The 25,554-nt window shown below is 45.3% G+C and overlaps 1 protein-coding gene across 1 annotated transcript; it reads right to left on the bottom strand.

Moving 5' to 3' along the window:
* Nucleotides 1-5,209: 5,209 nt before the first annotated feature.
* Nucleotides 5,210-21,372, bottom strand: JAM3 (junctional adhesion molecule 3). Its single transcript, XM_015822316.1, has 9 exons — nucleotides 21,297-21,372; nucleotides 15,689-15,754; nucleotides 15,391-15,504; nucleotides 14,381-14,533; nucleotides 11,740-11,942; nucleotides 10,042-10,141; nucleotides 8,925-9,054; nucleotides 6,696-6,750; nucleotides 5,210-5,347 (listed from the first exon to the last, which is right to left on the bottom strand). The coding sequence occupies exons 1-9, from the start codon at nucleotides 21,370-21,372 to the stop codon at nucleotides 5,312-5,314; spliced, it is 933 nt and encodes a 310-aa protein (XP_015677802.1). The 3' UTR covers nucleotides 5,210-5,311.
* Nucleotides 21,373-25,554: the final 4,182 nt, after the last annotated feature.

Genomic DNA, 25,554 nt, shown 5'->3' on the forward strand with positions numbered 1-25,554 from the left:
AGAACCACCAAAGATTTGGTTTGAGAGATTTAGTCCTTGTTGAGCCTTCACTGGTGAAAGACTGTCAGGTTGGAGAAATGTTATCTTGAGTCCATTGGCTGGAATTTATTGCTTAAAAGGAAAAGCACAAACTGCTGTCACAACCTACAGAGGCTTCAACTGATCCAATGTCTCAATTTTCAGTTGTTTCAGAGTTCTTTTGTGAAGATTTAGCTGTCTGGAGACAGTTCTTAAATCTTTGCTTTTTCCCTTTTAAAAACAATTCAGCGAGACATAAAAAAAATAGACTGTTGTCAAGCATAGTTCTTATTTGTAAGGGCGCATAATACTCTTCAAAAAGCAATGAACACATTTCATCCCAAAGCCTCAACGTCTTCCTTGATCAGTTGGTAACTTGCAACTGAGAGCCAGTTCTTTCATCCGCCCGTCCGTCCATCCATCCATTCATCCACCCACATCCATCCATACTGTATTCTGTCCATCACATATTGTTCATGGTATCATTAGAAGGCAGGACAAGATACACCAGACCAACATCCATCTAGATCCCATTTGCTGATGGAAGCATTTTTTTCCTTCTTTTAACAACCTTGTAATCCCTTGCATTGGAGTGGAGTCAGGGCAACTGTATGGAGCTGAGTGCTTGCTGGCTGGATGCCCTTCCTCACACCTATGCGGAGTTCAGAGCAATATTTTCACTTCGTGCTCAGAGAGAGAAATATCTGCTGCTACCTGGAATTGAACTCACAGCCTCCTTATTGTGAGGCAAGAGCTCCACCTCTAGGCCACCCCCCCCCGCTCCAGCTGATGGAAACAAGGACCAAGGTCAAAGAGATCCAGGTTTGTGATATGATGTTCACCTGGAGGTGTACCTCTCCTATCAGAGGTTGCTACCCTTCAGCTTTAGCCTCCCCCTGCAGCACCCAATTAAAATTGATACGCCAGGATAGAGATGGTAATGAACTACACTTGTGTGTGCTTTTTCCCTTAGGTGTGTGTACCAATCTGACTTCAAACTTCTAGTGCAGTGATGGCGAACCTTTTAGAGACCGAGTGCCCAAAGTGCAACCCAAAACCCACTTATGTATCATCGGGTGCTGGGTGGACATGGCCCATTGGGTGGGCGTGGCTAGGATGGTAACGGCAGACGGTGGGACTAAAAAGTTCAATCAATCAATTCCAACTTTGCGAGATCTTTTTTTCCCCCGCGAGAAGTTGAAATTGATTGATTGAACCTTTTTTTTTCTTTGCACATGGTGGCGGAGGCCTAAAGCAAAAAGGTTTTATAAAACCCAGCTGAAGGCCTGGGACTGGGGCACCGGCGCGTGTGCCCACAGAGAGGGCTTTGCGTGCCACAGGTTTGCCATCACGGTCCTAGTGAGTCCTAATTCTCACTCCATAAGGATTGGGAATAAATACTTGATCATTCTTAACTACTGTCCAGGAGCTTGTGCTAAACACAAGGAGAAGAACGTAACCACAAGAGAGTCCTTATCTTACAATCACTCACTTACTGGCCATTTGACGTGACAACAGCACTGGGAAAAGTGGCTTATGGACCGGTCCTCACACATAACAACTGTCGCAGCCTGCCCAAAGTCATATGATCAAAAATCAGGTGTTTGGCAACTGGCATGTATTTAAACAGTTGCAATTCCTGGGCTCATGTGATCGCCACTCACGACTTTCCCAGCCAGCTTCTGACAAGCAAAGTCAAGGGGAGGGGGGGGGAGAGGGGAACTGGATTCACTTAACAACTGTAGTGACTTGGTTAACAACTGTGGCAAAAAAAGTCATAAAATCAGTCATTGACTCGCTTAACCGCCTTGCTTAGCAACCAAAATTCTGTTTGTGGTCGTACGTTGAGGATTTAACCGTACTAGGTAGCTGCAGGAATAACTAAACTTCACCCACGTTGCATCCAAAGTAACCCTGCAGCTGTAACCCACATGCAGGGGATCTCACTACCACCATCAGCACAAATGTTGTCCAGAAGAACTTTATATATATATTTATGTAAAACATTCTCCGCAAAGTTTTATGCAATACATTAGTACAAACTGATCAAGTATTTACAATGCGTTTTGTGGAGACCTGTTTGTTGAAAGAGATTCCAATGGTGCCTTTTTGAGACCCAAAAGACTGTAACTCTTTGGAAAGAGTTTCTAACTAGCATAAGACGACTGCTTTTGAAGAAGTCACTTGGAAGCATTTGTGCCCGTTACAAATTTAACCAGGATTAATTGACCTGACTTCAGTGGAAGAAATTTTAATTGACTCATCCCATGCCACTAATAGTCCTTTCTAGGATCTGGATCACCCCGTTCCTTAAAGTAAGAAATATGTTAATGAACCATGCCAATCTGGCACAGATCGAGGGTTTGAATGACAGATTATACTACCTTAAATCACCAACCTGTTTAAGTTACTACGGAAAAATCTCTGCAGGTAACGAACTGGTATTTCAAACCCTGAGGAATCTTCCCCATAGTTGATAAATGATTATAGGCTGAGCAGTCCCCATCCACTTCATTCCCAACAAAGTTGTGTGACAACTCCCAGCCTAACTCACCTCTGACCTTCTAGGATCTTAGGTTCTTCAGGAATAGATAACTCTTCTAACATATTCCGCCGCTCTTATCATACTCAGCATTGGGTAGAACTGAAGACTGGAGAGTCGAACAGCAAAATGGGAAGATCATGCTGCAGCTCAAGTTGAGTTGACCTTCTCAACATCAGTCTGGCCCCAAAAACCATGCCTAGAGGCCCTAATCCTGCTGTCAACTGAACTTTGTACCTGCCAAAGCCTATCGAGAAAATTCCTTGAACCTGCTCTAGCATGCAAAACTTAGTTTTGCAAAGAGGATGGTCCAACTATTAGATTCAGTCTCCTTTGATTTCTAACCTGTCCTTGGTGGTCAACCCTACCTATTAATCCAGGTTACGAATGTAACAATGTAGACCAGGGTGTCCAACCTTGGTGACTTGAAGAACTTGTGGACTTCAAGTCCTAGAATTCCCCAGCCATTCCCCATGCTGGCTGGGGAATTCTGGGAGTTGAAGTCCACGAGCCTTAAAATGGCCAAGGCTGGACACCTCTGGTGTAGATATATCCCAAAGGCAAGCAGTATCGATTTTTCGTTCTCCACTAAATATTCAAGGATTTTCCTGCTTTTGGGTGTCAGATAGGCAGCCTTGGAAAAGGGTTAGTGAACATACTAAGGCAGAAGGAAAAGCCATTTTGATCCAGAAGGCAACCTCATTCGATCATAAATAAAATTGACAGAGAAAAAGAAAAAAGAATTGGCAGTGGATAAACACCTTGCTTTGGTCAAATGCCGAGGTAGCCACGGTTAAAATCAAACCAAGTTGGCTGGATTGGGGCACATTGTAACATTGGGGCACACTGTGACATCCCCTCCCCTGCCTTAAATTTAGTGCCACTTTACCCTTGGAATTTAAAACTGTTGGATAGAAATGAAATGCACCACGGTCTTCTCAACTTCCTTAAAAAAAGAGAAAGCAAACCGATCCAGTGTGATGGCTATTCTAAGGCAGGTTAATACAGAAGATCAACAAACCCAGTCCTATATCTTCGTAGGTAATAAAAAAAAATACTGTCTCCGTTCAGAATTAAGACTATGAACTTGGAGGCTGAAAAGGACGTCCTTAAAAAATACTGTGTTTTGGGGAGAAAAAGACACTTTTTCCAACACAGCAAATCGTTAAGATCCTTGCTGTAAAACAAGGGTATCCAACCTTGGCCATTTTAAGACCTGTGGACTTCAACTCCCAGAATTCCCCAGCCAGCCAGGCATGACTGGCTAGGGAATTCTGGGAAGTCCACAAATCTTAAAGTTCCCAAGCTTTGATACTTCTGCTATAGATCAGAGAAGACCACGGCTGCTGCTGTGGGAATTGCTAGAAGTTGCTTGCTTATAGGCCAGACAGGTTGGCAGCTCCCACGCTTATCTGAACAGAAAAATTAGAGAGGGAATTGCAGATTTAACTACACTCCATCCTCTCTTTCCTCTTTTTCTTCAACGGACAAGGTAAGGGTTTTCCCAAGTGGAACTGTCAAAAAGGGAGATGATGCATAAAATCAGAGTTCCCTCCATTTTTGGCTGGCTAAATCACGGAGTTTCATTTGACAACCGCTGTATGGTTTTAGCCTTCCCAGGAAATTTAGCCCATCCAAAATTTAGAACTCAGTAACTTTTGAGCACCCCTCAAATGAATTTGGGAGCGTCTGTTTTGGGCATCTTGTCGTATCATAAGATGCCTACCACTAACAAAATAATTCAATACACCTTTAAGGCCTTCTCTTTATGTTCTTGCTACCAGTTGGACAAGTCTTTTGATCGTGCCCCTATTTTTCTGCAGGGGGAAGATAAATGTCCTACCCCATGAAAGGAATAAAGTGTTTTGCCCCACGGCATATTCTGCACTTTCGGTTAATACTGATATGGCTGGAATCAGTACTGGACAGCATGAACCGGAAACCCTGCAAAAGTTCACTACATTATTACAATTAACACCGTTTGGCCTACCAACCTATTTACATTTTAAATAAAAAAAACCAAAAAGGACTTTTTTTTAAAAAAAAAAGTAATCAAAATACATCTTTGCCAAAAACAAACAAAAATCCCACCCCAAAAAAGAGAGAGAAAAATAATTAGACTGCAGAATTCTACAAACGCAAGAAGAGGAACAGGAGAAAAATTCGGTCTTCGGTCCTGGGTACCAAGAGTTCAAAAAGTCAGAAGGCTTGGCTTTTCGTTGTGGTGTTGTTGTTATTGTTGTTGTATGTTGTTGCTTAGCAACCCAAAGAGATGCTTGGAATGCAGAGCCTGGCCTGGGAAAGGGCATCGAAGTCTGCCTAAAGCAGAGGAGAGCGACTAGACTGGAGCAGAAGTTTGTTTTCGATGCTACCTTGGCGTAGTAGATCCCCAGAGATTTTCACAGAAGCAGTTTTTCTCCTGCCAAAGGTTGAAGTCTCTCCACCGGGGAGAGACTTCTGGTGTTGGCGACGGTCACTTCTGGAGTGGAAGATGGCAGTTTGGCAGTTAAAAAACCAGGGTTTGACTTTGGCAACAACAAAAGTTTTTTTTTTTTTAAAAAAAATAAAAAATAAAACCAGCCACGGGCCATTGCACCCGGGTGCCTGTAAATGTTTTAGAAAGGAGTAAAAAAGGGTCACGTTCACACACACACACATCAGCGGTCGCCCCTTGCGCAAGGAGGAGTCGGAGAGGAAGGTTTTCTGCACTCTGCTCTCGCCGCCGGGCCAAATCCAAGTGTCTCTGCCGTTTCATATCACAAAGGAGGACTTGTGTCTAAAGTCACCCTGCAGCAAAGACACAGCACAGCTTGTTAAAGGTGGGGGGGGTGCGCTTGTGCGTACCTTTCTCCTCTACTTTGGCCCAAATTAAACCAAACCCTTCTGGAATGAAAAGGAGTTCAAGAGCTGTCGCCGGACAACTGTCGGCAGACGCAACTTGCTTGGTCAATGGCCAAGGAGGCTGAGGGTTCAATTTTTCCAGCGTCTCTGGAGGGAATCACAAATACTTTTTGTAAATTCTGCTTGGGTTGACCTATTGCATCCAACCCTTCTGAAGCAGATTTGGTTTTGGCTTAGCGTACTGCGTAAAACCCAAATATCCCATTTTGTAAATTGTAAGAATTCAATATACCCTCTTCTTGTGGGGCTCGTTGTTACTCTCTGAGCTTGGTGGTTTCCTTGCAGATGTTTCATTACCCAACTAGATAACATTATTTGTATCACAAGGGAGTTGGGTTTGTGGAGTGCAAGAGAAAGAAAAAGGGAGGAAGATTAGGAGGAATAGAATAGAGCTGCAAGGGACCTTGGAGATCTTCCAGTCCAGCCCCCTGCTCAAGCAGGAGAATCTATACCATCTCAGGCAAATGACTGTCCAGTCTCTTCTTAGGGCTGCAACTGTGGAGTCTTTGGGTTCTCTTTTGTTTTCCTGCAGATGTTTCATGACCCAGCTAGATAACATCATCAGTGCTAGAAAGAACTTGTATATAAAGAGAAAGCAATTCCTCCCCCCTTCTAACACTGATGATGTTAGCTAGTTGGGTCATGAAACGTCTGCAAGGAAACAACCAAGCTCAGAGAGCATCAGGGACCCCAGAGATCAACCCTGAGCTACAAATATTATCTTCCATCAATAGCCTCTTCTTTGTTTGGGTATCTACAGTTAAGCAAACCAAGCCATAGACCAATGTTTCCTTCCTTGGGCACTCCTGGATTCTTCTTCTTTTGGACTCAGAACAGAGGTGGGGTTAATTAGCAATCTTGGATAGGAATAGTGGGTCCTTCACGAATCTTCCCAGGAAAGCTGCGTCCTTAAGCTGAGCAATGCTTTGGATCTGACTCCCAAAAGGTATTTTGGGGGAGGGGAATGCAGCAATTGTCTGCCACTTGTTAAAGCAGCTGCATCTCCTGCCTATTCTTTGTGAGAATTACAGAGAGTTCCTTCAGCAGAAATGAACACACGAGTGCAACATGCCCCAAAATCTTACCCAACATTTATCCCCAAAGAAATGGAAGTTGTAACCATCTGCTAATATTGGGCTCTGGCATAGGTCTTTATTTTCTTGCGATGGGGAGGAAAAGATAGTCATTCTTGTGAATGCCTTCACTGTCCTTTGGTCTAAGAAGACGCGCTTACCTCCTCATCTGTGTGAATATAATTCACGCCATCTGGCTTCGCTGGAGTCTTGTAGCTGGGAAGGAAAGGCAATGTTTAGTTGGACCACATCAGTTAAATACAACACGTGTATCTCTTCCTTTGTAGGAGAAGGACAGGCAGAGCCTGAAGGTGGAGTCAAGAGAGGAATCAGCCTAAAGTCCTTACGTTCCCACAAATGGTCTAAATCCAAACCCTTTTGAATTCTGTTAACTCGTGTCTAGCGCCAATGTCATGCTGGCCATTAGTTGATAGATTCTTGTGGATAGGCATGAGCCATTTGCAGATCTGTACCTACAACAGCTTTATCATTTGGTAAAAAGTAACTCTTTGCAGTTTAATAAGGCATGGTTTCCCCTCTTCCAATAAGGATCAGTTGAATTCCATGATATAAACCAGAGGTATCCTTGGCAACTTTTAAGACCTGTGGACTTCCACTCCCCAAATTCCCCAGCCAGCTAATTCTGGGAGTTGAAGTCCACATGTCTTAAAGTTGCCAAGGTTGGACATCCCTAAACAGTTCCTTTCTACTTTGGTTCTATTGTGTTAAAATTAATTTAAAAACTCCTTTTGTTTAATGGACTAAGGGAGAAAAGGGGTCAGTGGAAGCCAAACATGAGTCTACATCTGCATAAAATATGTGTAATCAAGGCAAAAACCCTATCAAAGATGTACATCAAATATGTAAAAATGTGCATGATATACATAAAATATGCAAAGGGCATCCAGACGAATTTGCTGAGAGCCACTGAATTAACATTAAAATCAAGGCTTCCTGCATGTGATTTGGGAGTCTCTTGTGTGCTAAAGTTACAGAGGAAGACAATCCAAAAGGGAAATCCTTGCAATTTCAGTTTTTCTGAGAGAAGATGGAAGATCTCAGAGAACCACCAGCTTCAAAGCCTGAGTCAGCTGAGTAACTTAAAAAAAAAGAAAAAAAGAAGAGTTATCTCTCCTTGCTGGTGTTGGCATGCTTTTCCTCTTCCTGGTGTGTTATTTCCTGTTAGGGCTAATTCTGAAGCCATCTGTTACATTGGATTTGTTACTTAAGGCTGCTGGTGTAACGGACAAGTCTCATTTCCTTTCATCCAGCAAAGAGATACAAGGAAAGAAATTTGGGGATCCAGGTTGCTTGGCCAATGCCAGTAAACTCAGCCATATGACATTATCTATCTATCTATCTATCTATCTATCTATCTATCTATCTATCTATCTATCTATCTATCTATCTATCATCTATCTATCCATCCATCCATCCATCCATCCATCCATCCATCCATCCATCCATCTATCTATCTATCTATCTATCTATCTATCTATTTTTTTGTTTGTTTATTCATTCATTCATTCATTCAGTATTGTAGGCTAATTCTGCCCACTGCCTGGAGTTCGATCCTGACCGACTCAAGGTTGACTCAGCCTTCTATCCTTCCGAGGTCGATAAAATGAGGACCCAGATTGTTGGGGGCAATTTATTCTGACTCTGTAAACCACTTAGAGAGGGCTGTAAAGCACTGTGAAATGGTATATAATACTAAGTGCTTCTTCTTCTTGTTGTGCCATATCCGTTATCGGACGTTGGCGATCATGTTGGCGATCCTATTTTTATCAGCAGCCGCACGAAAAAGTGCTGCTGAGTTTTGTCCAAACTAGTCCCTTAGATTTTGAAGCCATGATGTTCTTCTTCTGCCTGGACCTCGTTTGCCTTCAATCTTTCCCTGGAGGATTAAGTGCTATTGCCCTAATTTATTTTGCAAGGGCCAACATTTAAACCTGGCCCAGCGCTGCTAAAGTGACATAAATATTCTGGTCAAAAATTTTCCTCGGCTTTCTATCATCCTCCCTAAATTGTCTACAAAAATGCAACATTAATGACATCCAGTCCTGCCTCTTTTGAAAACCCTTCCAGCTAGACTGAATTTCTAGCCGCTTCTGAATTGCCTCCAGTGCTTTTCTACCAAAGAAGGATGGGGGGGGGGCAGGGGAAGGGGGGGGGAAACCCTTGCTCAGGAAAAGAAGATTTCTGAGCAACATAGTCAACATTTTTGGAGTGATTCTGTTTATAACATGATTTGCCACTGGCCATGTTTCTTCTCTTTTTTGTCCTTTTTTCCTTATTATGAGTAGCACAAAAGAAATATTATATCCTGCTATGTGCGCAAGTATTTCCTTTTTGTTCATAAGCCCAGCGCTCGACAATTAAGTTGTTACCTGTTTCCATTTTGTTTGTTATGAACAAAGAAACCGTTCCTGTAGGCACAGCAGATCCCCACTGTAGTCAGGGACAGAACAACCAGCACCACCAATACGCCGATCACGATCCCAACAACATTAAGGTCATCTGCAGAAAGAAAAGGGGGCTCAGCTGACATATCCCCATTCCTGTGTGCCCTCAACTAGAGTATCCTGACTTTATGGTCCTGACTACCACCCAAAGCATCTATCTCCAGAAGAAAGTCTTAGACACCCAGAGTCATTGGATACAAGATGAATGGGAAAGAAAAAGAAAGAAAGAAAGAAAGAAAGAAAGAAAGAAAGAAAGAAAGAAAGAAAGAAAGAAAGAAAGAAAGAAAGAAAGAAAGAAAGAAAGAAAGAGAGGGAGGGAGGGAGGGAGGGAGGGAGGGAAAAAGGAAGGAAGGAAGCAAGGAACAATGAAGGAAAGAAAAAGAAAGAAAGAAAGAAAGCAAAGGAGGGAGGAAGGAAGGAAAAAAGGAAGGAAAGAAAAAAAGAAGGGAAAAAAGGAAGGAAGGAGGCCAGGAAAAATGAAAGAAAGAAAAAGAATGGAAGGAAAGAAAGAAAGGAAGGAAAGAAGGAAGGAAAAATGAAGGAAAGAAAAAGGAAGGCAAGAAGGAAAGAAAAAGAAAGAAGAAAGAAAGAAAGGGAGAAAAAAGGAAGGAAGGAGGCAAGGAAACATGAAAGAAAGAAAAAGAATGGAAGGAAAGAAAGAAAGGAAGGAAAGAAGGAAGGAAGGAAAAAGAAAGAAGAAAGAAAAAAGGGAGAAAAAAGGAAAAAAGGAAGGAGGGAAGCAAGGAAAAANAAGAAAGAAAGAAAGAAAGAAAGAAAGAAAGAAAGAAAGAAAGAAAGAAAGAAAGAAAAAAAAGGGAGGGAGGAAAAAAGGAAGGAAGGAAAGAAGAGAGAAAGAAAGAAAGAAAGAGGGAGGGAAGGAAGGAAGGAGGCAAGGAAAAAGGAAGGAAAGAAAAAGGAAGGAAAGAAGGAAAGAGAAAGAAAAAGAAAGAAAAAGAAAGAAAGAAAAAGAAAGACTGTGAGCTGAACAGAACCCTGCCCTTCATCCCACCCTCTGGTGCCAGACCATCGCCCTGCTACTCACAAACTTCCATTTCTATCCCTTCGCACCAGGCTTCGCCCACGACGTTCTTGGCTCTGCAGCTGTAGCGACCGGAGTCTCCTTTCTGGACTTCGGCAAAGGCCTGTGCGCAAAGGAGAATCGCGGTGAGTTTTGCCCCCCTGCGCTTGGAGAGTTTCAGTTCCCAACCCAAGGCCCCCACCTGCAGGAAACCGTGCCATCCTGGAGCATGGCTTGGGAAGGAAGTGTGTGTGCTGCAGGTTTGCAAGCTTCCTGTCATTATATATAAAAAAAAAAAGAAGGAAGGAAGGAAGGATGGGAACGAAACCAGCTCTGCTTGTAGAAAAAGGAACAAAGGAAAGAACAGTTGAAATCTAGATATTTTTTTATTTTAATTTTTTTTTGCTTTATTGCCATGCTAGGTTTCCATATGTTTCCTCCCAAGGCAGCCATCTCTTCTTCCTTGCCCGGCCTTTTCTGATTCCCTGCTGTATGGAATTGAAAGCTCATAAATGGTAGGCTTTGGATTCATTGGTCAGGATCATAGATATACTGTAAACCAGTCCTGGCCATAATATTCTTCCCCATCTGAATTGCAAAGTTGTTGTTGTTTGAATCGCAGAGGTTCCTGCTTCCTCCTCTCCCCATTCTGCACCGTTGGTTAGTTAGAAACTTAAATCAAAAGCTTCAACCAAATATAACTGTTTTATCGTCAGAGGAGAATATTGGTAACTCAGGGTTGAAAGGAGGGGTCCTTAGCGCTCTCTGGGCTTGGCTGTTTTCTTGCAGACGTTTCATTATCTGACTAAGTCACATCATCAGTGCTAGAAGGGACTGTGGGTATGGAGTGGAGGAGGAGGAGGAGGAGGAGGAGGAGGAGGACGACGACAACAACAACAACAACAACAACAACAACAATGACTGGGATCCTTGGTGCTCCCTTGTTTTCTTGCAGACATTTCATGACCCAACTAGGTAACTTCATCAGTGCTAGGAGGAGATGGGTTTGCTGTCTTTTTATATACTAGTGGTTTGCCCTGTCAGTGTTGGTGGGGGTGTTCTTGGTGGTTCCTTGATTGGACAGGGCAAGCCACTTGTATATGAACAGAGAGCAAGCTCCACTCCCTTCTAGCATGGATGATGCTACCTAGTTGGATAGTGAAACTTTGCAAGAAAACAACTAAACTCAGAGAACACCAAGGACCCCACAGTCATTGTCCTCCTCTTCCTCTTCCTCCTCTTCTCCACACACCCCACTCCTTTCTAGTATTGATGACGCTACCTAGTCGGGCAATGAAACATCTGCAAGAAAACAACCAAGCTCAGAGAGCACCAAGGACCCTCACAGTCCTCCTCCTCCTCCTCCTCCTCTTCTCCACACATCCCACTCCTTTCTAGCACTGATGACGCTACCTAATCGTGCAATGAAATATCTGCAACCAAGTTCAGAGAGCACCAAGGACCCCACAGTGCTCCTCCTCCTCTTCTCCACACACCCCACTCCTCTCTAGTGCTGATGATGCTACCTAGTCAGGCAATGAAACGTCTGCAAGAAAACAACCAAGCTCAGAGAGCACCAAGGACCCCACACTAACAACAACTAATAGAGAAAAAAAAACACCAAATAGGGGAACGCCCAGCTGAATTAAAGTAATCTCTTCCAAATCCTTCTCCAAGTTAGGACATCCACCCTGCTTCTCCTTGTTCTCCCCCCAGACTTACCAACATGCCAGTTTTGGGGTTCAGCGTAAAGGAAGAATTCTGGAACTTAGTGCTGGCCTTGGAATCCAGTGGCAACGTTTCATCATTACGGTACCAGCTGTAGTTTGGCTCTGGGAATCCTTCCTTTTCTTGGCAATAGAGGATGGCAGGTTTTCCCACGGGGACCGAGGGGGGCACCCGACACTTGGGGGCCACTGGTTTGACTGCAGGGAAAATGGCAGGAGAGGATGTGCATCAGACCGGAGGATAATTTCCAGCATCACCCACTCTCAGTTTTAGCGTTCTTTGGTGTGGAACAGAGAGGACTACGGTTAGTCCTCGCTTAACATCCAGCCACTTAGTAACCGTTCCAAGTTACGACCGAGCCAAAATTGACTCTTGCAGGAAAGGTCGTAAAAACGGGTCCAGTCGCGTGGATGCTTCGACTTACGAATGTCACGACTTAACGACAAGAAATTTTGGCCTCCGTTACAGTCATAAGTCAAGGACTACAGTACTTCTGAGCCAGCTTTGGAAAAGGGCATTTGGGAAAGTCAGAAATTCAACAGTATCATACATGCTATAGAATATGTACTGCTGTACTTGAAGCAGATTTTTGCCTTTCATTTCTAGGGAACGCAATCAAAGCTGCGTGTCACACACTGAGCAATGAACAGTCCTAGGGATCATGTCAAGATGGCCCTCAAAGCACGTGATCTGTTAGATTCGTCAACTGTGAGGAGCGAGTGTTGGCACATAGGTTGCTAAGAAGCATGCTCTTGCCACATTCAGCCTGCCAGACTTATCCGCACATCCCGTGAAACCATGGTTTAATGCAAGAGATACAAGCAGCAAGAAATGGGTGCTCAGCCTTGAATTTAACATGCTGCATTCTCCTATCTCAGTGGTGGCGAACCTATGGCACGGGTGCCAGAGGCGGCACGCAGAGCCCTCTTTGTGGGCACGCGCGCTATCGCCCCAGTCCTAGGCCTTCAGCTGGGTTTTATAAAACCTTTTCGCTTTAGGCCTCCGCCGCTGTGTGCAAAAAAAAAAAATAAATCAGTCAATTTCAACTTCTCGTGGGAAAAAAAAGATCTTGCAAAGTTGGAATTGATTGATTGAACTTTTTAGTCCCACCCAGTCTGCCATTACCACTGCAGCCACGCCCACCCAATGGGCCACGCCCACCCAATGGGCCACGCCCACCCGGCACCCGACGATGCATAAGTGGGTTTTGGGTTGCAGTTTGGGCACTCGGTCTCTAAAAGGTTCGCCATCACTGTCCTATCTCCTCTATACAGCCAGGATCATTGAATCCCACTGTCTCCAAGTCTCGCCTTTGGACAGATCCCGAGACTGTGGTTTGTAGCAAACTCTGGCAGGCTGCAAAACCGGCCATTGTCAAACTGCAGCTTTATTCTCAAGCTGGTGAAAACAGAGTTCATCATAAACCCACAATCGTTGCTCCAGATGCCATGAAGGAGAAACAGTCAGTGAAAGCAGAGTCACACCCTGCCAAAATCTTTCAGGCATATAGGATGGTATCTGGGTTGAAGGTTCTTGGCAGCTTCTCTCTGTTCATGCAGATCAACCCAACCATGATTTACTGGGTACAGAACCACACTCATACCTTCATGAAAATTTCCTATTCAACAGTCTGCAATCTCAGGAAAGAAAAACCAGAAGGTAAAATCACTCTCAGCCCAGGAAAATTAGAATCCTCTTCATACTAGGAGCAGAGTATTCATTATCACTCCTCATTCATAGTCTGGACGTTAAGACATCCAGCTGGACGGATAAAGGATTTGCAGGACAAGCCTGACTATAGTATATTAATCTCACGAGGCACCAGTTGGTCAAGTTATTAGTCTGCTTCAGTAGGAAAAGCTACACAGCACAAAGGACATACACACAAAGCTTTGGAAAGGCCATGATCTAAAGCAGCGGTCTCCAACATTTGGGGCTTGGCGGCCCAGCTGGGAGGGGGGCAAGAGAGGAAATGGGCCGTGTGTGCATGTGGCACACAGACATGCACAATTCAATTCATGCAAGCAGGCCAGTGCACATAAACATGCACACACAGCTCAACTACAAGTCTGGTCTGCCGCTCCTGTGAGTGTGCTCCAGCCCGCGGCCCGGTAGCAAATAGGCCACAGCCCGGTAGTGGGCTATGGCCCAGGGGTTGGGGATCCCTGATCTAAAGAGTACAGGTAAAGGATGGGATCCACCACCACCACCACCACCCTCAGTTGTTGGAGAGGGTGTGTGCTACTCGAAAGCAGGGAGCACTGAAAACAACAGAAGACCTGACTTTCCATAAAGGAGCCATGTGTACTTAATCATGTATCCCCTTTCTGGGGACCAGGACCCTGTGTGTACATGCACACACAAGTACAAAAGAGGGAGAGAAAGAGTGCAAGACCAAGTCTTGGGATGCTAATGAAGCAATTACTATAGTTGACCTCAAAAGAAGGCTGTTGGAACAAACCTTGTTTGTAGTTAAGACTCTCTCTCTCTCCCTCTCCCTCTCCCTCTCNCACACACACACACACACACACACACACACACACACACACTTAAAGACTTGCTTTCACTATGGATTCCTATACAAGGGAAACCGGCATGGCCTACATGCTTAATCCCAGTTTATCAAGAAACATACCGTGAATGGTCAGGTTAACGTTGATCTCTGCGCCGAGATTGGCGTCGTCGGGAGCTACGACCTCACACCGGTAGATGCCTTTGTCAGCTCGGGTGACGTTGTAAATGGTCAGGGACGTCCTGCTGCTGAGCTGGGCCCGGTTCGCCCATTCTCCTAAGGGTGGAGGAGAAGCAGAGGAGATGACCACCTGAAGACCCCAGCATTCAGCCAGTCCTTCACTCATGACTACCACTGAGTCCAAATTCCATTACTGAGTTTTAAACCATTTTGCAATCTTTCTAGCCACGGTGCTTAAGCGAATCGTTGCAGTTGTACATACATATAAATATTAAGCACTGTCCATTTTGAATACATAGTGGAAAGAGGAAACCTGGGAGTTCGCAAGTTTGATGCTCTAGAGCAGCGGTTCTCAACCTATGGGTCGTGACCCCATTTGGGGTCGATCGACCATTTCACAGGGGTCGCCAAGCAAGGCTGTCCGCCATTTTTTTCCCCCTTTTCCGGCGGGTGCCTTACCTCCCTTGGGCTGGGCCAGCTGGTGGTCGGCCTGCTCCATCTCTGCCGCTTGCCAGCTACGCCTCGGCCGGTGCAGGGGGCGGAACCACGCATGCGCGGCGCTCCCGGGCAGGGAAAGTCCTTGACTTACGACCGGTTGGGTAGTCCTCGACTTATGACCGGTTTAGTCCACGACTTACGACCAGTTTAGTTCTCGACTTACGACCGGTTTAGTTCTCGACTTACGACCGGTTGGGGGTCGCGGCATTAAAAAGGTTGAGAACCACTGCTCTAGAGCAGCGGCCCCGAACTTTTTGAACACCAGGGACCGGTTCTGTAGACAGAGTTTTTTCCACGGACCGGAGGGAGTGTGCTTTTGTGTGCTGCCTGCATCCCGCGGATGGGGCTTTGCTTATTTGCGTGGCACAGTTTCTGGCATGCCGTGGACCGCCGCCGGTCCACAGACCAGGGGTAGGGGACCCCTGCTACAGAGAGAGCCCCAAGAAGCTTCCTACCTTGCATCTTGCCATCAAAATACACGTATGTTGTACCTCGGCCGGCAATTTTCTTCCATTCGATTCTAGGATTCGCCGTTTTGGTGGCAGAAATAATGCAGGACAGTTCGGCCTCTGCAAAGACACACAATAGAGGTCACAAGGCGAGGTGGAGATACAGACCAAGGCAGAACAAGGTTGTGTCTTCCTGATGCCCTGGATTTCAACCTCCATGGCTTCCAACCAAGGTGGAATGAGGATGCCAAGCCAGACACAAACTAGGATTTGGTAAGTGCTCTTCCATTCGCCCCACACTTACGTTGAAATTCTTCCACCACCGGACTGATGTTTTTAGAGATCAGATCTACTGCCAGGATTCTGTAGCCTAGGAAGCAAACAAGAGGTTGGTTAAGATCAGTGTTTCTCAACCTTGGCAACTTTACGATGTGTGGACTTCAACTCCCAAAATTCTCCAGCTAGCAACGCTAGCTGGAGAATTCTGGGAGTTGAAGTCCACACATCGTAAAGTTGCCAAGGTTGAGAAACACTGGTTAAGATGGTTAAACATGTTTAAACCAAATTCGGTCAGGTCAGTGCTAGATTGGCCACAAGGCTCCATTTAATAGGAAATAAGTGGAAAATATACCACTCGGTGAAGCAACAAAGCTCCATTCTATAGGAAATGAAGGGAAAGTATACCACCCGGTGATCATTTTTGTCCTTACCTAAATGTTCTCACTAAAATTGGTGAGAACTGCATCGCTTTTGACAGGAGATATTCTATACAGAAGCCCCACAAGTGGAAATCAACAGTGAAAGCTTCACCTGTTGATTTGCTGCCAGTCACAGACAGACTTTCAGAAACCCTGCCATCCTCATTACAAGAAAGGTGATGAAGGGCGGAGGCTGTTCAGAGGCTGCTGAATCCCAGTCTTCACCCTCTACCCCTGGCTATACTGACGAGGCATGCTGGCTGGGGGGGTTCTGGGAGTTGAAGTCCGCCCATCTTAAAGTGGTTGAGGCTTGAGAAACACTGCATAACCGGACACCCCCATTGGCACAATGTTTGTCACTCAGAGTTTCGTAGCGGGACCCAATCCAAAACACGCTTCCTGTCCCTGACCAATTGCCAAGATCTACCTTCCTCCCTCCCAAAGGAAGGGGCTCGAAATTGGCAGAGGAACACAAGCACGCACACGAGGGGCAAGGCAGTGCCACCCAAGCAACATTTCTGAAGGACGGGACTGCCCTCTGCCCCACGCCACAGCATGCACGGTTCTGCAAACCCTCTCTGCTGTATTAAGCATGGATGATGCAAACCCTGGGAAGATGAGACACCCAAAAAAAGGAGTCCTAGCTTCGTCTTTACTGTAAAATTATATGATCAGAATCTTGCAAAACCGAAAGATTTTTTTTTTCTCCCCTCCTCTCCTTTTACTCTCTGAAAAACTCGGGAGGGTCTCTTCCGAAAGACTGCCCACTTCCCTCTCCTGCCAAGCGTTTGCACATCGGTTGTGCCTCGTCTGCAACTCTTCCTCCCGTCTCCCAGGGTCATTCTCACACACCCTGGCTGACAGGTCATTCTCACACACCCAGAAGCTGACTATGGCTTCTGAAGCAAGCCACGGTTTTGCAGGACGGGCTGGCCCAGCCGCAGAGTTCTTCTACGAGCTTCTAAAATTAGAAAAACCCACAAGAGTCCCGTTTCTCCCCCCCCCCCCTCGGCTGCTGGAGGTGCCACTCTTAATCAGGATAATCACCAGGGTGTAACGGCGGCTGTCTGGAGGCAGGCAGGTAACGAAGCCAGTAAACAGCTTTCATTACACTCTTTCGATCGCAGCTCTTTTTAAGCTGAAAGAAGAACACCAGCAATTTGCATCGTCTTAAAAATTTTATTTTCTTTGCCTCTTTCGCGTTGCAAGTCTCCCTCCATATTCTCCTGGCTTCCCCTTCCCTAGCTCTTGGCAGAAGCCAGGAAAGACGGAGCAGATGGCAAAGATTAGGCGGCAGGAAATTCTACCATCAAAGCAGACAAAGGGTTTCCCGTGTGTTTCCCTATGTGTTTGTGTGTGTGTGTCTAATTATATGTGAACACATCACTTCTCTGCATTTTCTTTGGGATACGCTAGAGCAGGGGTGTCAAACTCAATTTCACTGAGGGCCGCATCAGCATTACGGTTGCCCTGGGGGGGCCGGGTGGGTGTGGCCACAGTGGATGCAGCCTACTGGGTGGGTGTGGATGGAGTGGGTGTGGCCTACTGGGTGGGCGTGGCCAGCTCTACATCAAGGGTGCCTGTGGGGGCCTGGGCAGGAGTGGGACAGATCTGAGGGTCTCTGGCAGAAGGGGGTGGGACCGGGGCAAGTGCCAAGGCATGGTCCACCGGGGCAAGTGCCAAGATGGCCATCACAAAATTGTACATTGGCCCCCAGCTGGCCTGGGCCAGGGCCAAGGCAGCGGGGGCCGTTCCCTCACTGTTTCCAGGATGGCTTCGCGGGCCACATGAAACCACTTCGCGGGCCGCATTCGGTCCCCGGTCCTTGTGTTTGGCATGTCTGCGCTAGAGCCTTCTGCCCCAGAAGATTAATCCAGAGGACAATGCCCATTTTCTTACATACCTATCCATCCTCACAAACATGTACAGATAGTTCCTTGACTTATAACAGTTCATTTAGTGACCGTTCAAAGTTACAACGGCGCTTTGGAATGATAAACAGTAGAAACATTTTGAACACTGATGGGAAATTAATTTTTTTTTTTAAAAAAAAAAGCGAAAACAGGATACCGATCGAACATGTGGATGTTAAGTGCAAATGCAATTAAGATATGTTTTGGTTAGAAAAAGATATCTTAAACTGACATTATTGAGATTATTAGAAAAATGTAGCGAAGATGTTGATATTCAGTTGTATATTTACTAATAAGAATTGTGTTTGCCTAGTGTGGGAAAACAGGTACTATCGGAAGAAGAGAGGAAACACTGGATGGTGTAATATTGGATCTAAACTGAAGAAGTTAATATTTAGACCACTGGATTACTAATGGACCCAGACGACACGTTGTTTATTAAGTATTTGACTGTAAAACTAGAAAATTAATAAAATATTTATATATTAAAAAAAAAGTTACAACGGTGCTGAAAAACGGCATCCCCACAGTCACGTGATCAAAACTTAAGATGCTTGGCAACCGACTCGTATTTATGATGGTCGCATTATCCGGGGGTCCTGTGATCCCCCTTTTGTGACCTTTTGGACAAGCAAAATCAACTGGGGATACCCAGATTCACCTCACAACTGTGTTCCTAGCTTAATGACTGCGGAGGTTCGCTTCACAGGTGGGGCAAGGAAAGTCGTAAAATGGGACAAAATTCATTTAACAACGGTCTCACACCTAGCCACAGAAACTTTGGGCTCAGTTGTGGCCGTTAAGTTGAGGACTACCTGTTCAGACTTACCTTACCTGTAGTCCTCCACTTACAGCCGTAACTGAGCCCCCAATTTTGGTCGTAAGTTGGGATGATTGTAAAGCAAGATCCGATTTTTTGATCTTTTTTTGCAGACATTACTTCTCCCCCTCCCTGTGCTAAACCAAACGGTTGCAAGTCCAAAGCTACCTGTATAGGGGTGAACTTGAATCTATTTCTAGCTTCTCTGGCTGGGAAAGAGTCCAAAAGATGCTATTTGTGTATTATTTGACTCCAGAGGGTCAAATGCATTGGGAGTTTTAACTGGCACCTTCCAGGGCTAAATAAATTCTTCAAACACGCCAAATGCAAGAAGGGAAGTGCCTCTGGTCCAAGAACAATAATTACCAGCACTGAACAACTTCTAGCTGAATTCCAAGGAATAATGAAAATAATGAATGAATCCCAAGGAATAATGAAGATAACGAATGAATCCCAAGGAATAATGAAAATAATGAATTCCAAGAAATAATGAAAATAACGAATGAATTCCAAGAAATAATGAAAATAATGAATGAATTCCAAGGAATAATGAAAAGGGACTATTGCAGTATACATTTTTTAGCCAATAAGCATCACCTCTTCTGGTTATTTCCTTAATTCTCCATTAGTACAGGTCGTCCTCGCTTTATGGCCACAATTGAGCCCGACATTTCTGTCACTAAGCGAGACAGTTGTTAAGTAACTTTTGCCCCATCTTATGGCCTTACTTGCCACATTTATTAAGTGAATCACTGCCATTAGTAAATTAGTAACATGGCTATTAAGTGAATCTGGCTTCCCCATTGACTTTGCTTGTCAGAAGGGGGATCCCGTGACCCCGGGACACTGCAACCGTCATAAGTACATGTCAGTTGCCAAGCATCTGAATTTTGATCACGTGACCCTGGGGATGCTGCAATGCTCGTACGGGTGAAAAAAAAACGGTCTTAAGTCACTTTTTTTCACTGCTGTTGGTAACTTTGAACAGTCACTAAACGAATGGCTGTAAGTCAAATCTAACGGTATGTGGAACTGCGGAAAAAAAATGTTAGTCTGAAAGGCATCCAACTATGATAAGCCTGAGCCTATGGGAAACTGTAAGCCAAAGGATGGGAAGCTCAAAATAACTTTTTTTTCCTCTCTCCTTGGCAGAAATTCTTTGTAAATCCTCGCCCTGGACCATAGTGCATTCTTTGGCTGAACAAAAGGAACAAAGGAACACTAAGCCATTCCCAGATATTTCTCCTGGGTGGGTGGGGGATAAGAAAAACAGCATATTCATGCCCCCCAAAAAAATTTCCCCCTAAAGAGTCAGCAATGGGGCTGGGAAAAAGGCAGAATGAGGTGGGGTTGCTTAGACATTCTTAAGACGGGGAAAAAATCCCAGTTCCTGCACACCGGAATAACTTCAGAAGATGTAAGCATGTCTTATTTGAGAGACTGTCGATCCTCCTCTCCTGAAAAAAGCCAAAAATAAAAATGAAAAATGAAAGTCTGGTGAATGATGCTGGCAGGGGAAGAGTTAAAAACAGCCTCCCCAAACCCCAAGCATTTAGCTAAGAAGGCAGATTCCTCTAATCCTGGAGCCATTTCTTCTCTCCATCTCTATTTTTAGACAACTGTTTTTTTCCAAATGTGCCAAAATATTCCCTCCGATAGATCAGCATTCAGGGACTTGGTTCCCAGCTCGTGGCCCGTCTGTACCCTGGGACCTGCCGTGGAAGCTCGCCCATCGTGCCAGAAAAAGAATTTCAGCATCCCAATTTTGAATTAAAAAGCAGATCAAAGTCTTCAACAAAGTCACGCTCAACTCCTGTTTTTCTGGACAGTAATACAGACCGGGTTGCTACTGCCTTTTTCAAAATATGGTGGGTAGCCCACCGTTTCAGAAGTCTCTGGAAATCTCCCACCCAAACAAAAGAATACCGGTAGTCCTCGTTCATTTAGTGACCGGTCAAAGTTACAACGGCATTGAAAAAAAGTGACTTAGACCAGAGGTGGGATTCAAATACCCGAACAGCCGGTTCTCTGTGTGGACGCCGCTTCCGGAAGTCTGTTCTGGGCCTGGGCCTCTGAGGCCCAGAACAGACTTCCGGAAGTGGCATCCACGCACTTCTGGCGGTCCGTTCTGGCCTTTGCGAAAAAGGGCTAGAGCTTCAGCCGGTTTGCCGAAGTCAACAAAAAATTAGCTACCTGTTCTCCTGAACAGGTGCGAACTGGCTGAATCCCACCATTGCTTAGGACCACTTTTCACACTTCCCACCGTTGCAGCGTCCCCACGGTCACGTGATCAAAACTTAAGACGCTTGGCAACGGACTCGTACTTATGGCGGTCTTTGCAGCATCCCCATTTACATTTGCACGCTTGACGGTTGACTCACACACATGATGGTCGCAGTGTCCCAGGGTCACGTGACAAGCCATGTCAATGGGGAAGCCAGATTCCCCACCAAAGAGTCCCATCCCTCCGACTTTACCCACCACCAATCTTGGCCTCTGCTTCCAGCCGCCGGTTCCAAGGCTCGATTAAACGAGCTTTCCGATCTTTCTGACACATATCCCAAAAAGGTCCTTGCAGCCAAAGGATCAATTTGGCCCATTTTGGAAATGTGGCAGCGCTGAAGTAAAGGGCAACGCTGACTGTGCCGATGGAGCCGTTCTCTGGAAACAGCACGGAGGCTTTTCAACGTCTAGTTGTGGAAAGAGGAGCTTCGGCCAAGAATTCTCTTTATTTTCTACTTCACAAGTGCTGAGAGGCCCAGTCGAGAACACAAGGCCCAGCTGACCTATGCTGGAGACGAACAGAAAATGCAGAATGCAGGCAGTCCTCGACTTAACAGCCCTTCTTTTAGTGACCGTTCAAAGCTCTGGCAGCATTGAAAGAAGTGACTTAGCTCCGTTGCTCGCCCTTACGACCATTGCGGGGTTCCCCACAATCATGTGATCCAAATTTGGGCACTTGGCAGCCGGCAGGTATTTATTTACGAGGGTTGTCCCGTCCCGGGGTCCTGAGGTGACCATTTCCTGCCTTCCCAGCCGGCCTCCCGGAAAGGCAAAGTCAATGGGGGAAACCAGACTTGCTTATGGACCGCAGGGTTCCCTCAATGACTGCAGTGGTTCACTTAACGACGGTTGCAGCAAAGGTCATAAAATCAGGCAGAAAGAAAGAAAGAAAGAAGAGAGAGAGAGAGAGAGAGAGAGAGAGAGAGAGAGGAAGGAAGGAAGGAAGGAAGGAAGGAAGGAAGGAAGGAAGGAAGGAAGGAAAGAAGGAAGGGGAGGGAGGGAGGGAGGGAGGGAGGAAGGAAGGAAGGAAGGAAGGAAAAAGAAAGAAAGAGAAAGAGAAAGAAAGGGAAGGAAGGAAGGAAGGAAAGGAAGGGAAAAGAAAAAGAGAGAAAGAGAAAGAGAAAGAAAGGGAAGGAAGGAAAAAGCGAAGAAAAAAAGGAAGAGAGAGAGAAAAAATTAAACCACATAAAGTCAGGCTAAACCTCACTTTTCTTTTATTTTTCCAGAGACATGGCATGCCTGAACTCAGTTGGCCCTGGGAAAACTCTCTTATATTTTTATTTCTTTTAATTATCACATTACATTGTTATCATAATATATTATTATATGTTTATCTGCCCCCCTTTTTAAAAATCTAACTCCAGGCGTTAAGCGTACCTAATACTCCATCCTACCTCCTATTTTCAACGCAGCCCCAAGCAAGCGGACAAACCAGGCCAAGTGAGTATCTCCTCCACCCATGAGGGCCTGGACAGCTGGACATCCACACACCCCCTCCCCATCCCTAGCCCCCTGCTTCTTCTTTTAATGCTGTCATCTTCTGAGCACTCCTGGACTGGGAGGCCTCTTGCCAGAGGCCATCGGCAAGGAAAGTGCAATCCCATTACAGACAGGGAGCTAATGCGAGCTGACCTGCCCTTAAGGTAAATCGTGATAACTCCCAACATAATCCAGAGCTTGCTCAGAATTGCAACTGCGTGGCTCAAACCGACCCAGACTAAACCTGGTGAAACCTAAACGCACCCCTGCCGATTTCTTGATTCTCAGCTTTCTGTTACTAAGTTTATAGCCGTCCTCTAGGCCTGTCTTACGTCTAATGCTACAGATTCTCCCGGTGCTATTTTTTTAAAAAAGTTTTGATTTTATTTGATTTGATTGGTGTTGGTAATGCCTTGATAAGACCACACTTGGAATACTGCATGCAGTTTCGGTCGCCACGATATACAAAAGATGTCGAGACTCTGGAAAGAATGCAGAAAAGAGCAACAAAGATGATCAGGGGACTGGAGGCTAAAACATGTGAAGAATGGTTGCAGGAATTGGGTACAGTATGTCTAGTCTCATGAAAAGGAGAACCAGGAGTGACATAATAACAGTCTTCCAATATTTGAAGGATGCCACAGAGAAGAGGGAGTCAAGCTATTCTTCAAAGCACCTGAAGGCAGGACAAGAAAAAAACAGATGGAAACTAATCAACCTAGAATTAAGAAGAAACTTCCTGACAGTGAGAACAATTAACAGGTGGAACAGTTTGCCTCCCACAGTTGTGGGTGCTCCATCACTGGAGGTTTTAAAGAAGAGACTGGACAACCATTTGTCTGAAATGGTATAGGGCAGTGATGGCGAACCCTTTAGAGACCGAGTGCCCAAACTGCAACCCAAAACCCACTTATGTATTGTCGGGTGCCGGGTGGGCATGGCCCATTGGATGGGCATGGCCCATTGGGTGGGCATGGCTGCGGTGGTAACAGCAGACTGGGTGGGACTAAAAAGTTCAATCAATCAATCCCAACTTTGTGAGATCTTTTTTTTTCCCCGCGAGAAGTTGAAATTGATTGATTGATTGAACCTTTTTTTTTTGCAGACGGCAGCAGAGGCCTAAAGCGAAAAGGTTTTATAAAACCCAGCTGAAGGCCTAGGACTGGGGTGACAGGGCTTTGCATGCCATAGGTTCGCCACCACAGGTATAGGGTTTCCTGCTTGAGCAGGGGGTTGGACTAGAAGACCTCCAAGGTCCCTTCCAGCTCCCTTCCGGTGTTGTTTTTCTATCTGCTTTTCTTTTTTTGGAAGAGTTTTTGCAATGAGTGGCTGATATTTTGTGCAAAGACGGTCTGTGCACTAAATTATCTGTTCTGACTGCACACATTCAGAAGTGGGCTAAAAGGAGAAGGGTGTGTTGCAGAAAGAACAAAAAGGCGTTTAATGAATTCGGCCCCAAACAAACTCAACTGTTACGCTGACTTCAGATAGTTAAGTTGTGGGAAGCCCTAACTCCAGTCAGCTGAAAACATTATTGCGGGACTCACTGCCAAGGTCAGGCAAAGCAAAACATATGTTCTGAACCCTGATTGGCTGTGGCAATCAAACCCCGCCTTCCTCTGCAAGCCTGGCCAACCGGGAGGAGGCTTGTGACATCACGAAGCCTTGCCAGTACTTGCCAAGAACAAGGACCCATGGGATATTAGGCATTCTTTAAAGCAGTGCCTTCTTAAACTTTCTGCTCTTCTCTTCCCACTTTTAAAATTTTTGGGAGCTTTGGCTTACGTACTGTAGGGTGTATTTATCCACAATTACCCTACTCAGAAATAAAACTGGTGCATTCGGGGAATATGGATTGAATCGTGTAAAAAACAGCCAAACTAAAAACCATTAGATACAGTATTAGCACAAATTAAAGATCACTCCTGCATTTGTTTTGAGAAATTTAATAGAAATTTAATAGAGAGGAGAGAAACCTTTTTTGTTTTAAGTTTTGCAAATATCTTCAGCAAATATCTGATCGTTTTGATTTTGCGGACCTGTTTGGAGAGGGTCTTGGGGAAATCCTCCAATCACATTTTGAGAAATGCCGTTTTCGATGGTGACTTGAGTCCAAGTCATTGACTGCCAATAAGATCAGATGGGTTCCAAGTACAAAAAAGCAAACCAACTTAGTTGAGCACTAATTTTTGGTGTGCATCAAGGAGATTTGTCTATGGCAGGGGTCTTCAAACTTGGCCCTTTTATGACTTGTGGACTTCAACTCCTAGAATTCCTCAGCCAGGCATGCCTGGCTGAGGAATTCTGGGAGCTGAAGTCCACAAGTCATAAAAGGGCCAAGTTTGAAGACCCCTGGTCTAAGGAGATTCTCAGTCGTCCAGGTCATAGTTAGTTGTCCCAAAGATGCTTTTTCACGAAGCAATTGGACCTTCTTGTTTTTCTTTGAAGGCTCCACACCCATTTGATTTCTCAGGTGTTCCTGAGGACACAGACAAACCTCCAAGTGGCCTCAATGACTCTCTAAAAGAAGGCAAATGACCACCTGTCTGCAAGGAGTATAAATCCTTCCCTTTCCCCACCATCCAGTCAGAACCTGAAGAAGCTTCTGGGATGAGAAGCGAAACGTCTTCAAAGGAAAACAAGGAACTCCAGCTGCCTTGTGAAAAAGCATCTTTAGGACATCAAGGAGATTTCTGCATGAATGGATAATGCAGGTTGTCCTCCCTTAGCGACCGTTCCAAATTACAACCTACTTGATCAAGAGGACTTCCAACCCGTATCCAATGTTCTGATGGGCGACAACCCCCTGCTGCAGTCACATGACCACACTTCGGTTGCTCGGCAACCGGACCACATTTGCAGCCGTCGGTAGCATCCCGCAGTAACGGGAACCACATTTTATGTCGGTTTTGCTGAAACTTTCTTCTTCTTTTTTTTGATAAAGCAGCACCATAGCGAACAGTGGCTTCACTTAATG

Source organism: Protobothrops mucrosquamatus, unplaced genomic scaffold (genome assembly GCF_001527695.2).
Source record: "Protobothrops mucrosquamatus isolate PMUCROS unplaced genomic scaffold, P.Mucros_1.0 scaffold1523, whole genome shotgun sequence".
In the NCBI taxonomy this organism is placed as follows: domain Eukaryota; kingdom Metazoa; phylum Chordata; class Lepidosauria; order Squamata; family Viperidae; genus Protobothrops; species Protobothrops mucrosquamatus.